Source organism: Syngnathus scovelli, chromosome 5 (assembly GCF_024217435.2).
Source record: "Syngnathus scovelli strain Florida chromosome 5, RoL_Ssco_1.2, whole genome shotgun sequence".
In the NCBI taxonomy this organism is placed as follows: domain Eukaryota; kingdom Metazoa; phylum Chordata; class Actinopteri; order Syngnathiformes; family Syngnathidae; genus Syngnathus; species Syngnathus scovelli.
The window spans coordinates 10,804,400-10,821,260 of NC_090851.1; the positions used below are offsets into that span (position 1 = coordinate 10,804,400).

The window sequence follows — 16,861 nt, forward strand, 5'->3', positions numbered from 1 at the left end:
AGCCGTAAAGCGTTTTGTTCGTTGCCATTGGAGATGTAATGTAGGAAGTAATTTCACTGCTTGTCGGGCTTGTTTTGACGGCTCGACGTCTGTTGACACTACACTGTTCTTATAACCTTACACCATTTATTTCGGAATAGTGTTGGACAACATTTGATATTCTATCAGCTGTCGCTAAGTGCGTGAAAGTGAAAAGGTAAGGAGTTTACTTTAAAAAAGGCATTAGCACCACACAGAAAACTGCGACTTGCCATAGTCGACCAACACCAAAATGAGTACATTTTAAATGGTTCTTTTCATCCAAGGTAAAAATGTCCATCACCTAACTTTTTGTCGTTGACACAAATAATCGGAAGCAACGTTTTATATAGGTAAGAGTCGATGAGTCGAAGTCGGAACCCACCTCCCCGAGGTCAAGGGGCAGCACGCGCTAGACAGGTAACTCATCTGAGGTTTTGAACGAGATGACGATTCTTGAACACCTGTCTGACCTTCGACCTGTGTAATTGTGATTAAGATGGGGCTGCTCCTTGACCTGACCCCGGATGGGGGGATGGGTGATGACGGTAACGATGAAGAGTTTGAGGCTGAGCTACACAATTTGATGGGAGAAGGAGGAGGACCGCAAAGGAAAAAACGTGAAAATAAAGGTGCAACGACCACTTGATTGTCTTCAACCCCAATGTACATTTATGTTTCTTGTGTCTCATTGTACTGGTGCTTTAAAAAATTCTGGTGTCTAGGTCCCGTTGCAATGGCAGACATTGAGAGAATGGCCGCTCTTTGCATGAAAGACCTGGATGAAGAGGACATGAATGATGATGATTTGGTTGATGATGAAGATCTGCTGGTAAAACAATCACTTACATTAATTAATTAATTAATTAATTAATTAATTGATAATGTAACCATTCTGTATTCTTGCACTTTTATTTTGCTTAAGGAATAAGAATTTTACTTAAATTTTAATGTATTTGTCGATATTGTTTTTGTCTTTGCATTCCAAATGTCTTTGAATGCACTTGATAATAGTGTGGCCCTTTTTATCATGGGAATATGTTAAATGGGGGATAGAAAAAAATCTGAGATAAAGGTAATAAAACTTTGTTGAAGTATAAATTTACTGACTGACACATAACATTTAAGAAAATGAACCATTTAATCTAACAAAGGTCTGCTAGTCCAATGATAACTGGGTAAGATCTGTTTAGTCTACAAGTGCGTGTCAACTTCATGTTTCATACGGAAATACCAACATTCCAAATTATATTAATTTTTAATACTGTTGAGATATTGCAAGCATTTGTTAACAATTCATCTTTTAAACTAAATAAGAAAAAATAGAACACTCTTTGACTGGCTTCTGATAACAAAACTGCTGTAGTTATCCATCAATTTGTTGTGTACAGGGAAACCAAAACTACAATGTCGCCTGCAACAGCAAAATAAGTTTGGCACACCTGACATAAAGTACTAGTCAAAAGTTTCGAAACAAAATTGAAATGGTCCCAAGCACAGTAATAGGTCAAGAAATGCCAGCCATTAAACTCTTGATAATGCAGAGCTGTGAACTGAAAGTCATTTCTGGTCATAAAGTAACGTCCACATCATAAAGTTGATTGAGAAAATAGCAACATGTCCAAAACTGTTATGTTGACAAAAGCTACCTACTTTGAAGAATCTCAATTAATATGAAACAGATTCTGTTTTGATTAACATTCATAATGTCGATGACAAGTGTTTTCCCCAACCTTTTATTTTGTTTGTGTACCCCCAACCCTTTTTGGCATACCCCTTGAGACTCCCCTGACTCATACATGTTGATGATGATCCAAAAGTATAATGTAACACATTTAAGCAAAAATCACTTCCTTAATTAGAACATTTCATTCTTAGGTAATTTCTTTCTTTTTTTTTTTTTTTTCTTTTTAACCGCTAATTGAACATTAAAATTATGAATATGAATGATGGTTCAGAAAATCGATGGATGGAGTGATGGATAATGGACATTTTTAAATAATTACAATAACACTGAACTTGAGGGTGTTTCCAAACTTTTGACTGGTATTGTATTCTATAATATGATAATACTCAATATACAATACTCAGTGGCATAAATACTCTTTGCTATGTGTGGACAATGAACATTAAAACAGTAAAATGTGGTAACATATTTGACTGCTGCCCAGGATTTTGCATCATTATGTGATAACTACACTAAAGGGGTGTGAGTCTAAATTCGGGTTTGGCAGTGTACTCTAAAAACCCATGAAATATCAATGACTTAAAAATCAGTTTTTTCATTGGGCCGCAAATATTTGGCCACGATACAGCGAGGACTCCCTCTCTAGTGACATTTAGCATTTCATTATCTGTGTTTGTTCAACGTAAGGCGGAACTGAATGATGTTTTGGAGGACAATGAGGAGAGCAGTCCTTCTCAGATCTCACAGGCTCCTAGAGGCTCCCAATCTTCTCCTGCGAATTCCACTGGTGCAACTGGATTGGAAAGCCGTGTGTCGGAGCGCCTTGAGATGTACAAGACTGCCATCTCCAATGCAACTGCATCTGGGGAGACAAGCAAAGCTCGAAGATATGATCGTGGATTAAAGGTTTTGAACTGTTTCAATTTCAAGCCTTTTTTTTCATATCTCAACATGAGTGCCTCTTCTGCTAAAGTTGTAAATTATGCTCACAGTTCCTGTCCTTGCCATCCTCAGACATTGCAGTCCATGCTTGCATCTGTCAGAAAAGGAAAGCCAGTCAACGAGGAGGAGATGCCACCTCCTGTTGCTTTAGGCGGAAAAGCTGGTGCTGCAGCTGAGTCTGAATCCATAAACGAACAAGAAATATCTGAAGCCATGCTGATTCCCTACCCTCCGGTCAATCAAAAACCTTCTTGGGAGACAGAGCCAGCAGCTCCTAATACGAAGCCACTCCATTTAGCTCCACCCCATAACCCAGCTGCTGCCATCACTCCGGAAACCCCGATGATATCTCCATTGACACCCTCTCATCCTGGCACACAACACTCAGGTTACCTGATAGCATAGGGCTCTCAAAGTTTCTCTTTCTTTGTGAAGAGTAATGTAGATGTTTTTCTTCTATTCTTACAGAACTTAAACAGGCAGTGTTGTCCCGACAGAGAGAGTACAAGCTAGCCGCCATACAAGCCAAACAGAGTGGTAACATTGAACTGGCCAAACAGCATTATGTCACTGCCAAGGTAATAGGAGTAAAAATAATCATATTGGCATGTGTAGTTTACTGGTAGAACATGTTTTTAAACACAAGATGGGCTCTTAATATGCAGAATCTGGAACCATTGGTGGAGGCCATTGATAGGAGTGAACCAGTAGACCTGAGCTTGCTTCCTCCAAGCCCTGGTCAGTGTTCTGGTAAGCAGAATGTTAAAAAAAAAAAAAAAAACTTGTTTCCTTTGTATTTTGTCATTCATGCACCAGCTGTACAATTCTCAGCTCAGTTTGTTCTATTGTCCTGAGGTTTATGTTGAATCTTTAATTACCTTAATTACATTAATTACCGGCGGCTCGGTGGAGCACTGGGTAGCACGTCCGCCTCACAGTTAGGAGGGTGCGGGTTCGATTCCACCTCCGGCCCTCCCTGTGCGGAGTTTGCATGTTCTCCCCGAGCCCGCGTGGGTTTTCTCCGGGCACTCCGGTTTCCTCCCACATCCCAAAAACATGCTTGGTAGGCCGATTGATCATTCCAAATTGTCCCTAGGTGTGAGTGCGTGTGCGAATGGTTGTTTGTCTCTGTGTGCCCTGCGATTGGCTGGCAACCGGTTCAGGGTGTCCCCCGCCTACTGCCCGATGACGGCTGGGATAGGCTCCAGCACGCCCGCGACCCCCGTGGGGACTAAGCGGTTCAGAAAATGGATGGATGGATGGATGACATTAATTACCTATACTGTTACTCTATTGTCAACAACTGTTGTGTAATGATTCACAGGAGACGTAGCCGAATCACACGCACCACCTTCGGCTAAACAACAAGCCACTGCTGCTCCAATAACCACGCAGGAACCAGCCGCTGGCAAGTAGACGTGATTCTTGTGACTGGTTAGCACTGTGGGATGAAGGTGATGATGATTGTTGAAATGTGTGTGTGCCTTTCAAAGGCCTTCCCGCTCCCAGCAATGTGGCAGAAGCCTTGCAGCAAAGAATGGACATATACAAATCAGCAGCAGATGGAGCTAAGAGCAAAGGAGATGAGCGTAAAGCACGTATGCATCAACGTATTGTTAAGGTACACGTCATGGAGCTGAACCTTATAAAGAATCCATTAACACCTTCAAAAGAATTTCCATGGCACAATGTGCCACCTTTTGATAAGGAGAATAATGTAACTAGCATTGTTAACTGGGAATCAATTACATTGTTTTTGTTCTGCCTAATGGTACATCTTAAATGCTTGTATGCACAAATCTGGCCTTACGTTGAAATGATAAATATAATTTACAGTTCTTAACTGCAGGGAGAACCAGAAAGTAGAAACATGTTTGCAGGGATTGGGGTTAGGGCTTGCAAGTGTGCAAACCTTTTAATTTTGGCTGTGTTAAGTAGTAACCAGTCACATTCAAACTCATTTTAAAGAGCCTGTAAAGTGAACTCAGAAATTTGTGTGTGTGCAGCTATAATGCAAAGATACTCATAGACAGAACTCAAGGATTTTCATGGTTTTATTTGAAGTAATTTAAAAAGATTTACAGGACAGGGAGTAAAAAAAAAAAACAAGGTCTCCCCTTGGCTTTATTAATTGGTCTCCGTTGGCAAGTATTACTACGTATCATAACAGCCAAACATTTCCCGTGATTTCAGATCAGATGTACACAAAATCTTTTATATAAAACTGTTGCAATTCAGCAAAATCGTGTCCGGTGTGAGTAGTTCATGCGGCACAGCGTCTCAGTCGGATTGAGGTCAGGATTTTGACTGAGCCATTTCAGAACATGCATTTCTTCTTCCATCCTTTATTAAGCCTTAACTTTTTGAACAGATGGCCTTAAGGTCTTCTGCAAAATATCTTGATAAACCTATGAATTCATATCATGCTTACAAATCCCTCATTTTTACATTTTAATCATTCATTTGTGCTCTCTATAACAGCAATGCTTTTGTCTGAATTTTATTATTTTTATCCATCCATCCCATCCATTTTCTGAACCGCTTAGTCCCCACGGGGGTCGCGGGCGTGCTGGAGCCTATCCCAGCCGTCATCGGGCAGTAGGCGGGGGACACCCTGAACCGGTTGCCAGCCAATCGCAGGGCACACAGAGACAAACGACCATTCACACTCGCACTCACACCTAGGGACAATTTGGAGTGATCAATCGGCCTACCAAGCATGTTTTTGGGATGTGGGAGGAAACCGGAGTGCCCGGAGAAAACCCACGCGGGCTCGGGGAGAACATGCAAACTCCGCACAGGGAGGGCCGGAGGTGGAATCGAACCCGCATCCTCCTAACTGTGAGGCGGACGTGCTACCCAGTGCTCCACCGAGCCGCCTATTATTTTTATTATTTATTTTATTATAACATCATAATTTTCCCCCTGTTCTGAGTAGCGTCTAAGAGCAAGTTGTTTTTTATGCAGTCACTTTAAATGCAAATAAGATACTTCACACCTCCCCCCCCTTCAGGCCGCCAAATATGCGCCTCCACTCCAGTCGGACATATTTGTAGTTTGTTAGCAGAGGTACAGTTATCTTGCGGCGCACAAACATTTTTGAACGAATAAAAGATGTCAACAACTAAAAGACTCTGACCCAGACCGAAAGAACAGCGGAGACGACAAACCGGCAGAACCATAACTTCAGATGAGCTATCACAATGGTGCGTTATCTCTGTTCACAGGATCGCTGCGAGGAATAAAGATAGAGCATTTGCGAAACCATTTGGCCACATCCATTACCTTATTTGGCAGTCTCGTTGCAAAAAGACTGCGACGTAATTGTTCAAAATGCATAATAGGGAATGGATGAAATTGAACGGATTAAGAAATATCTCCCAAACTGATTCTAAAAGTATCTCTGCAGTATCTGGAGTGATTAGATTAAACTTTTCTATATTTCTGGAGACTCCAAGTGCACAATAAAATGTATATAAAAGCTAAGAAAGTGGATTTTGCATGTCTCCTTTAATGATAGCAAACTATTCAGGACCTGAGTAAGCGAGTCACACCCATATGATTATGCTCTTTCTACCATGTTTCACACACAGTTGGGATAAGATTTTGATATGAGTGTGCTGTGCTATTTTTTTTTCCTCCACACAGTCCTCTCCAAACAATTGTAGATTTGTCAACAGAAATGTTGGAACAATTTTGCAAAGAGAAATGGTCCAAAATTCATTCTGATGATTGTGTATTTCTGATCTACAGTTATAGGAAATGTTTGGTTGTAGGTTATTGCTGCCAAAAGAAGCTCAAGCAGTTACATGGAATCGCCATAACTGGTCTTGGAATGTCTTGAGAGTCAAAGTGACAATCTACCCTTAGTGAATTTTTTTATCACAAAAAACACAAGACAACAATTACAAGTTTAAAGAAAAAAAATGATTTCAAAGGCTAATGGCAAACTTATAACTTCTACTTTTAATAGCAATACCAAGATTCTATTAAAGCACACAAAGCTGGCCGACCTGTCAACTTGTCGGATCTACCCGTACCACCAGGTACATTTCCGATTTCACACATTTACAATTTGCTTTTAGTGTGTACCAATTATATACTGTGTAATATTGTTTCTTTTCTAGGTTGTCCACCATTACAGGGTTCAGAGAAGGATCCGCAAAACTTTATGGGTGTCCTGGAAACAGCTATGAAAATAGCAAATCGGGATCCAGAAGCAGAAGAAGACGAGGACAGTCCAAAGGAGACTGCCAAGGTAAAAAAAACCTAATAAATATACTGCCAAGTGCTCTAATTGATATACAGCCAGGGATTTTGATTGGGTTGCCTTTAGACTCCAGATAGAAATACCATCTGTTGTATTTACTCGCATGCATTGAATCTTGACCTTTTTTTTTTTATTGTACCTTAATGTGATGTATACCATAATGTAATCTTTATAGTATGTATTTCTGTTAATTTTATATTATATATTATTACGCAGTTTTTATTAAATGACAGTCACTATTCTTATCTCATCACTCTCTCATATCTCTATTTGGATCCTTATTAAAGACAGTTATTTCTCCTCAGTCCTCTGTGCGTGGAGTTGCCCAGAAAGCTAAATCTCCAGCGTCTCAAGCCCCTGGGGCTTCCTCAGTACCAAAACTGGGAGCCAAAGGTGTGTTGGCAGTATAACTCTGAACCATGCCTGCATATTCATGCTTTTACTGCTGCATAATGCCATCACTTATTTTTTATTCATCATTGTAGCACAACAGCAAGTGGATTTCCTGTTGCTACGGCGACAGGCATTTTTGCGTGCAGCACTACACTCAAAAAAGATGAAGGTATTCCATACAGTTGTTTTTCCCTGGTAGATTGAGTGGATGACGTCTTGTGTTTCTATAAGATTTATAACCACAATAGCCGTAGAAGTCTCAAATATATGTTGCAGGACATGACGGCAGCAGCGCAGCACCTCAGACATGCTAAAGGACTTGACCCCATGATCGAAGCAGCAAAGTCTGGTCTCCCTATTGATATCACCAAGGTTAATCATTTATGCATTTAAACTAATGAAAGGCAATATATTATGGTACTCCTTTGTACCTGACACAATATGTTTGTCAAAGAAATTTAATGTGTGAGGTGTACCACATGCCACGGTATGAGTTTGCGTGCGCACATGTGTGAAATCCACCGTATAGCCTGCATGTTGTCTGTGACTCTAGAATATAGCCCACAACTGCTTTGGTCTCGCATTTTGTGTCCTATACCTCACAAGTTTCTCTCTGACTGAGTCACAACGTAATTATAAAAAACAATATTATTGCTGTGCCTCTCTTTGTTTGCTTCTAGTAGTAACTTGTAATAATAGAAAATGGAAAGTTGATTTGAAAGGGGTGCATGTACCTAATATTTTGCCTGTTCTGCATCACAAATGAGTGTTTAAGTTAAAAAAACTAAAAAAACAATAACAAAACATCCTATTTTTGGCTAGGCTTTTTGGTACAATGGACAGTTGTCTGATGTTGATCCTTATTTCTGTCTTTTATTGTCCAAAACGTGTAAAAAATATTTTCGAATGTAATATTTTCTCCATATTTATTTTAGATACCCAGCAGTCCAGTCAGTGAGGAAGACTTTTTGCTGACTCGTTCCCGTACATCACCTCTTTCTTCTCGTATCAGTGGACAATACCAGACCCTCATGGATCTTTTGCGAAAGCAGCATGAGGTTGGCATTCGTATTTTCTTGCACTGTACAGCAGCTCGAATGTATTCATAAACATGTGGACAAGGTTGTTGGTTCTCCTATATTAACAAAAGAAAAAGAAAGTATTCAGGGCAATGATACCATCGTTTTTGTCCAGGCCTCTTTCATTCATTTGCTTTTTAAAAAGAATCTGTTGAACCACAATTCGAAAGCAATGTCTAATTTTTATTGGGTACATTTCCATACACTTTTTATTACTTTTGTCAGACTGAGGTTATTTCTGTGACCATAGTGGGTTTGCATTTCATTAATAGACCAATAACTTTGTCCACTTGTGTACAATATATTGGATTGTCTAAATGTGGCTGTAAATATTTCCTCTGCACGTTTCTCTCTCCCAACTATATCTCCAGAAATGTCTGAGTCGCTCACAGCAGTTCATACTCATGGGCCATATTGGCGAGGCTCTCAAGTAAGACCATGTTGTGCAAAGTTTTTTTTTGTTATCTTATTTTAGTTTAATTGGCCAAAGCATATTATTAGTGGACATGCAGTTAAGTATAAATTAACTGCACAATCTAATTACATCCAATGTTTGGGACATTTTATCCTGTTGCAAAATAACATTAACCAAATATTTAGAATTAAATGCTCAAAAAATTAGAAATTTATTGGTAATGGTTGATTGTGATAGTTTAGGCTGTAGGAGTCCAGATTCACTATTAATCTTGTTTGAACTAATTAATGAATGACATTCAATAAAAATAATGTGTATGTGCTTAATACCAAGACCGTATCCCATGCTATTCTTGCCACAGTAGGTCCAATACAAAAGATTAAAAAAATGAGAAAAGATACAATTGAGGCAAGTATTGATGAATAAAGAAAAAAGTTACTACACATATTCATATCGTAATTCTCAACTGTGGGGTAAGGACCCCGAAGTGTGTCAGCTTTTAAAACAAATTACATGTATTCTTATTTTGATTGTGTGACTGCTTTGTGCGTTCGCCACTATCTACTTTGTAAACAAATACATGACAATACAATACATCATTGCGAGCAATATGCTTTTGGCAGTAATATGCATGTTTTTATAGGTTATATTTGAAAAAATCATGTTTGAAAAACTAGGTAATTACTGCAACAATAAGAAAATGCGGGTTTCAAGTGACAACAGTTGAGAACCACTGTATTTGTATAATATTGTTTTTGAAAAACATGTTTAACAAAAAATAGCATTCCTTTAACCGAACCTGTAAACTGTTAGTGTGTTTTCTTTCTTGAAATAAGGAGGATTATTAATTTGTCAAGTCCTAGCATCTTGAAATCTTGTTTCTTGTGCCTGTATTGAGAAACTAGTTTTATGGGATTACATTTGTTCTTAACAGCTACACCGTAGTCAGGCCATGAATATTGTGCAAATATTTTGTGCTTTAGGGCTGTCTCTCTTTCTTTGCAGGTGTGAAAAGCTTGTAGAGGATTCCTTAAAAAATTTAGAGATACTGAAGGATTCTTACACCAAGGGCCAACCAGTGCCCAACTGTCACACGAAAGAGAAGACCTTCAGTGTTGTCAAGTGAGCAGTAAACGCATTTAAACTACTGCAAATTTTCTATGACCTATTATTAGATTCTTATTTTCAGACAAATGATAGAACATTTTTGTTGTTACCTGCTGGTATATCATATATCAGACAGAAACCCTATCAGTCACATTTTGGTGAATTTCATCTTTATTTTCAAAACTCTTGAATCGTTCACACATTTTAATCCATGTTTTCAAGTAGTTGATTCACAGTGACTCAGTGTGACAGATTTTTCTCGGGCTTCAGTAACCCATCAAGCTGGCAGCTAAATGACTCATTTAACAGTCCGATTTGTTTGGATCACAGTAATGCTGACTGATGTCTGTCACTCATACTGGGCTCAAGACACCTGTCTGTTTCTGTAGGAACTACCCCAATCTGACTCCCAATGACATGATACTGTACATCATCAGAGGCATCAACCTACCAGTTCCCCCTGGTAGGCAGATTTTCTGCCAATCTGCTCCAAATGAAATTGCTTTTGAATTTACACCTCTGTCTTTGCTTTCAGGTGTCTCGCCTAATGATCTGGATGCCAGTGTGAAGTTTGAGTTTCCTTTTCCCAGTGTGGTAAGGAGCTGTAATATCAAGAGAGAAAAGAAGTGTTATTTAATAATTTCTCTTCATGCATGTGTAGGAGGAGGCACAGAGGGACAAAACCAGCACAATAAAAAGTACTACCAGTCCGGAGTTTAAAGAGCAGTTCAAACTCAACATCAACCGAGCTCACAGAGGATTTAAACGAGTCATCCAGTCCAAAGGCTTCAAATTTGAGATCATCCACAAGGGGTACAAATCAGAACTACTTTGATGTTGATGCCCAAATGATCCCTTTGAAATGAATGATATGCTGCGTGTGTACAGAGGCCTCTTTAAAACAGACAAGGTTGTGGGCACAGCTCAACTGAAGCTTGAGGGTCTAGAAAACCATTGTGATGTCAGAGAAATTATCGAGGTGAGTTGTTTTGATCTAAAAAAAATAAAAGTAATTTGAATGAAAATGTTAATGAGTGGCGGCTCGGTGGCGCACTGAGTAGCACGTCCGCCTCACAGTTAGGAGGGTGCGGGTTCGATTCCACCTCCGGCCCTCCCTGTGCGGAGTTTGCATGTTCTCCCCGAGCCCGCGTGGGTTTTCTCTGGGCAATTACCGTCAATCCAACCATTTTCAAATGCTTCTGCTGTCGATGGTGGTGGGGAGCTTCCTTTCATATCGGTGACATGCTGTATTCACATGTGCTTGCTTACTGCCTCGATTCTCTCTGACAGTTAAGAGAGCATCATTAATGGCAGTCCATGCCTGTGCTCTCTACGATGACGGGCATAAATGTTTGCTGTTGTGTTGGTTTACATTTGGAAAATATAATTTACATCAGGGCGGCTCGGTGGCGCACTGGGTAGCACGTCCGCCTCACAGTTAGGAGGGTGCGGGTTCGATTCCACCTCCGGCCCTCCCTGTGCGGAGTTTGCATGTTCTCCCCGAGCCCGCGTGGGTTTTCTCCGGGCACTCCGGTTTCCTCCCACATCCCAAAAACATGCTTGGTAGGCCGATTGATCACTCCAAATTGTCCCTAGGTGTGAGTGCGAGTGCGAATGGTTGTTTGTCTCTGTGTGCCCTGCAATTGGCTGGCAACCGGTTCAGGGTGTCCCCCGCCTACTGCCCGATGACAGCTGGGATAGGCTCCAGCACGCCCGCGACCCCCGTGGGGACTAAGCGGTTCAGAAAATGGATGGATGTTAATGAGTAGAGTCATATCATCCACAAAAATTCAATCATGGCAACTGGAGTCTTGGTTGTTGAGGATGTTTTTCTTTTTACTAGCGGTTTCTCCTATATAGAATTTACACATTGTTACCCATGTAAAGATGGTCCTTATCTTTAGGCACATATGAACTATTGACTCTGAACCCAAAGAGGCAGCTTTCCAATGTTGCTTGGTTTCTCCAATCTAGAGGTCACTGCACTACTCACAAGGCTACACTCATGAACACCATTGCTCTATTTGCATTTGGGGATTTTGTCCCTGGGGTGAACCATCTTTTATCTCTGGGTGCCACCAACTTTGAAGTACATTGGTATGTTTAAGTTTGGAGAAAATACTTCTGTATATATCTGAGAAACCAGATAAACTGATAACAGATCTAGGGTGAGGCAGCCTCTGTCCTGTAGACTGCAGTTATGGTACCCTGACTGCTTCAACAGCTGGAGTGCGCAGGTTCCGGACCTTGTTTGTGGAGTCATTGGAGGTGTGGATAAGGTGTGGGTTATTTCCAGTCTGTGGAGGTAGAATGATGGCAAGATGTTTGGTAATGATGTAGGTGCTGGGATTGATTCTATTTGCAATTGACTCAAGTGGCGCACCTTCCTTGGGAAATTTTGGAATTTTCATAAATGTGTTTGGCACAAGTGGTCGATTCTTTCCTTCTTTTTTCATTTCTGAAGACATTAATTAGTACAAGCACACCTTTGCTTGCATGTGGATTGTTTGTTACTCTTAGGTGATGGATGGACGTAAAGCCACAGGTGGCAAGTTAGAGGTGAGGGTGAAGATCAGAGAGCCCATATCCGGGGTAGAACTCCAGCCTACGACAGAAAAGTGGCTCGTCCTTGAACCAGTCTCCCCTGTCTCACCTCCAGAGCGACAAAGAGAACGGGTAATTCAATGACCTTTATTGCTGTCTTTGTTGAAAGGTTAGCTCAGGTTACATTGTAAACTTTATTTACTGCTAAACACTAATCCAAGATTCTCCCATCAATTCATGCACAAGTGTCAAGGGCTCAGTGTTGAAGATCATCACAGGTCCCAAATTATGCATTACTAAGTAGAGGATTTTGTTGAGAGCCTTTGCTATGGTGGTAAATAATTATTTCGTATTAATGCAGAATGGTATAAGAATGCGAACATATAATGATGTTTCAATAACTTTGTGTGTATTTTAATGAACCAGGTTCCAAATTTTGGATCTAAACCTAAACGTGAGGTGAGCAACAGAAGCAGCCACTCCAGCAGCTCTCCCCCCCAGTACAAGCTGCACAGCTTCAGCCTCCTCAACTACGACAAGGAACGATTAGAGAGAAAGGTATTTTTATGCATGTGGTTTGCATTTAATTCCTTTAAGATCCCATCAGTCACCATGTCCTCTCTCAGATTGCGGAGTACAGTAAGAACCGGCGGGATCCCCCAGCTGATGTCTTTCATCAGTACAAAGAGATCACACATAGGCTGCAGTGGCAAAAAGCTCAGTTAGAGGGAGCCTCTCCTTCTCTGCTCTCAGGTAACCCACAAACATCTATATCTATAAAAAACATACATAAATATAATTATCTTTCTCTTTGTCCATGAGCAGAGTATGAAAATGTGCTGCAGCGCTTCACCCAAGGACTCGCTGATTCTGTGAAGAAATTTTCAAGTCAAGGCAATCGGGTGAATGCGGTGTTTGGGTTGACTCCTGTTCAAACACGATGTCGGCTAATTACCGTATTTTTGATGCATCAGTTTGTCCCTGTGTAAAGTCTCCATTCTTTTTTCTAATTATAGGATGCTGCCAAGGATGCTCTGAGCAGGATGAAGATGGTAGAAGCTGAGGTGAGGGTTCTGGTGCAGTGTATGTAATATGTTTGCCTGTAAAAAGGCTTGATCTTGTGCGTCTTTTTTATTCATCAGCTGGAATCACTGAAGAGGAAACGCACTAGATAAGAGGAGACTAGTTTGGTAAAGGATTAGCTGGAGTAATGTTGTCTTCTCTCTTCTCACTCACATGTACACAAAGATACAAACACTAGCACTCCACACTCAAGACCTTTGTTATGGTTCTATGCTGCACGACCATGACAAATGCAGGGAGCCACGTGTTAAATCAGATTATATTTTGTAGGGGGAAAAAAAACACACAAAAAAGGAAAACCTAAATAAAAACAAATAGAATAGTTTTACACAAAAAAGACAAGAAGTATTTGTGGTTAAAAGGACAAACACTACAGTAAAACTTCTCAAAAATCCCCATGATTGTTTTATGTCCGCTTTCAAGTGCACATAATCAAAATTGGTACGTGCTTGATCAATACTCTGAGGTATTTTAGCACCTTTCCTCGTTATTTTATGGGCATAAGGATTTTAATCTAATCTGTCTGGTTCAATGTTCTCAGATTATAGTAATCTGCTGCATTTGCAGCGGTGTGATATGGGAGTGAAAAAAAAAACAAAAACGGGGCTTTGGGGCACCATAGCCTACATCCCATAATGAGGGATTAGTGTTTGTGTCACCAAGGAGACAACTACATCAGACATAAAGTCGCCTTTGGGGTTGCAGCAGGGCGGAGTGTGAACAGTTTGCTATGAATGTCGTAGCAGTTTAGCACTGCCTTCTTCATCAGCCACTTGCTCTTTGATGCCTCCTTCACCTTATCTGTCTTCACACTAAGTCCCTTCACATATATAGAGGCATTACTCAGCGTTACATACAGCTCCATTTGGATTTTCTTCTAAGTCTCAGAGTTAAATCTTCCGCTAATAGAAAATAATTTGCTACTGCTATCACTGTGTATTCATTCATATAAATGCTGGGCAGAGCCATCAATTTAAGATCTCTTTGATTATGTCTGAAGATGTACTTTTTTGGTGCTCTTAATTACAATTTGTCAATTGAAATGGGGTTAGAAAAAATTACCGTCAATCCAACCATTTTCAAATGCTTCTGCTGTCGATGGTGGTGGGGAGCTTCCTTTCATATCGGTGACATGCTGTATTCACATGTGCTTGCTTACTGCCTCGATTCTCTCTGACAGTTAAGAGAGCATCATTAATGGCAGTCCATGCCTGTGCTCTCTACGATGACGGGCATAAATGTTTGCTGTTGTGTTGGTTTACATTTGGAAAATATAATTTACATCAGGGCGGCTCGGTGGCGCACTGGGTAGCACGTCCGCCTCACAGTTAGGAGGGTGCGGGTTCGATTCCACCTCCGGCCCTCCCTGTGCGGAGTTTGCATGTTCTCCCCGAGCCCGCGTGGGTTTTCTCCGGGCACTCCGGTTTCCTCCCACATCCCAAAAACATGCTTGGTAGGCCGATTGATCACTCCAAATTGTCCCTAGGTGTGAGTGCGAGTGCGAATGGTTGTTTGTCTCTGTGTGCCCTGCGATTGGCTGGCAACCGGTTCAGGGTGTCCCCTGCCTACTGCCCGATGACGGCTGGGATAGGCTCCAGCACGCCCGCGACCCCCGTGGGGACTAAGCGGTTCAGAAAATGGATGGATGGATGGAATTTACATCAGCTTTTGTCAAAATTATCCTGAGGTTTTTTTTTTTTTTTTTTTTTAACAATGTTTACTTTATGGAGCAGACTAAAAATAAGCCACGTGGATAGTGCTGAATTTAGATGATGTTCATATGTTCTTGGCCTGAAATGTTAAAAAGAAATCAAAAAACGATGAAAATGCCCCTTTCACTTATAAATTCAAGCAGATTGCTGTTGCTATGGAAACAGTTTCGCAAAAACTATAAACTATCATTTTTACTGATAGTGAAGCACTATATTGTTGATACTTTTCACCCAATGAATTAAACAATTATGTAGTATGTAAAACTGCTTTGATGCATCAGTAAAATAGCCAAAATCGCTCAAACCGACTTCAAGAAATATGAATGTATTTTACCCATGTCACCTGATCTCCCACCTGGTTACACAAGCTTTTAACTCTACATCACCTCAAAACACACAAACACAACCTGACACATTACCCGCTCTTTGAGTAAGAGGCTGTGTTGTTGTCATGGTGACAAGCTCATCGGCATTCAGTGAGGATTTTGGATGGTTTGAGTTGTGCAGAATTACATACATACTGTAATTCAAAACTTTGCTCATCTGGTAAATAAATTATTTTCTCACATACGTATATATATATATAATATATATATGTATATGTGTGTGTGTGTGTAATGAGGCTCCATCGTCAGAATGACTGCAGGGAAAGCGGTGTGGCTTATTATTATTGTCATTATGGCATTATTTTGTCGAGTTATATGTATTCCATTGGGTTGCGCTTGTTGAACAAATCACCTTTTTTATTCTGTTCTTTCATATAAGTGCAATCAGAAACTATTTATATACAGAACAATGGCATTTGATGCTTTTTCTCTATTTTCAAACGTGCAACTCAAAGCGGGAATGAATCAAAAGTGTAATATGTACAGGGTTTGTTTTAATATGAATAAATGTCTGTTTGTGTCACTAAACTTTTCGCAGTTAACCCCATTGTTTCTCAATGTTTGGTAAAAGGCAAGATCCTTTAGAGAACATTTTCAGATTTCACACACTGTTATACATTATTTATGTAATTAGAATGTAATGTATGTTCATAAAATTTGGCACTGACAGTTCATGGGGATATCCCCACTATATGCAGTGCATATAGCTAGGTGTTTGTGATGATTAAAAGAAATACACACCAAGATGAATAAGTTATCAAACTTAACCATGAATGTGACCTACGTACGTACAACACAATTGAAAGGTTTTTACTTTTTGAGTGGGAAAGTAAAACTATGGAACATCAATCAAACTGACCTCTTTGAATGCAATTTAACCTGACAATGACTGCATTTATCATATGTTCACAGCTAGAAAATGTCTGAAAGATGGCGGCTCAGGTGTTGATGTTTTCTGGGGTGGCTTTGTTCAATCTGACACACTAAAATCTGTCCCGTGTATAATAAAATCTCAAGACTACCAATATAATCGAGAGGAATGTACTGCCTAGAATCAGAAAGCTTGATCGCAATTGCAGGTCACAGGGCTTGCAACATCATAATGACAGAACTAAAAACAACTATTAATGGCTAAGAGCAAAACAGATTATTTTGAGTGGCCACTGAACACTGTTCTAAATCCTATTGAACATCTTTGGAGCGAACTAAAATGTGCCATCTGTAG

At 40.2% G+C, this 16,861-nt stretch overlaps 1 protein-coding gene across 3 annotated transcripts; it reads left to right on the forward strand.

The window, feature by feature from the left end:
- Positions 1–18: 18 nt before the first annotated feature.
- Positions 19–15,554, forward strand: cc2d1a (coiled-coil and C2 domain containing 1A). Of its 3 annotated transcripts, none has more exons than XM_049719839.2 (28): positions 19–196; positions 372–438; positions 518–650; positions 744–850; positions 2,393–2,611; positions 2,720–3,035; positions 3,116–3,225; positions 3,313–3,397; positions 3,972–4,055; positions 4,141–4,268; positions 6,621–6,693; positions 6,775–6,905; positions 7,223–7,310; positions 7,403–7,479; positions 7,587–7,682; positions 8,246–8,368; positions 8,761–8,819; positions 9,810–9,926; positions 10,301–10,374; positions 10,447–10,505; positions 10,573–10,724; positions 10,800–10,890; positions 12,432–12,587; positions 12,882–13,013; positions 13,082–13,208; positions 13,281–13,397; positions 13,472–13,519; positions 13,598–15,554. In XM_049719839.2, coding segments are annotated over exons 2-27 (2,913 nt in total). In that variant the 5' UTR covers positions 19–196; positions 372–381; the 3' UTR covers positions 13,474–13,519; positions 13,598–15,554. The 3 variants fall into 3 exon arrangements, with proteins under 3 accessions (XP_049575796.1, XP_049575795.1, XP_049575794.1); XM_049719838.2 differs by having other exon boundaries at positions 3,313–3,385; positions 13,281–13,357; XM_049719837.2 differs by having other exon boundaries at positions 20–196; positions 13,281–13,357.
- The last annotated feature ends 1,307 nt before the right edge of the window (positions 15,555–16,861 follow it).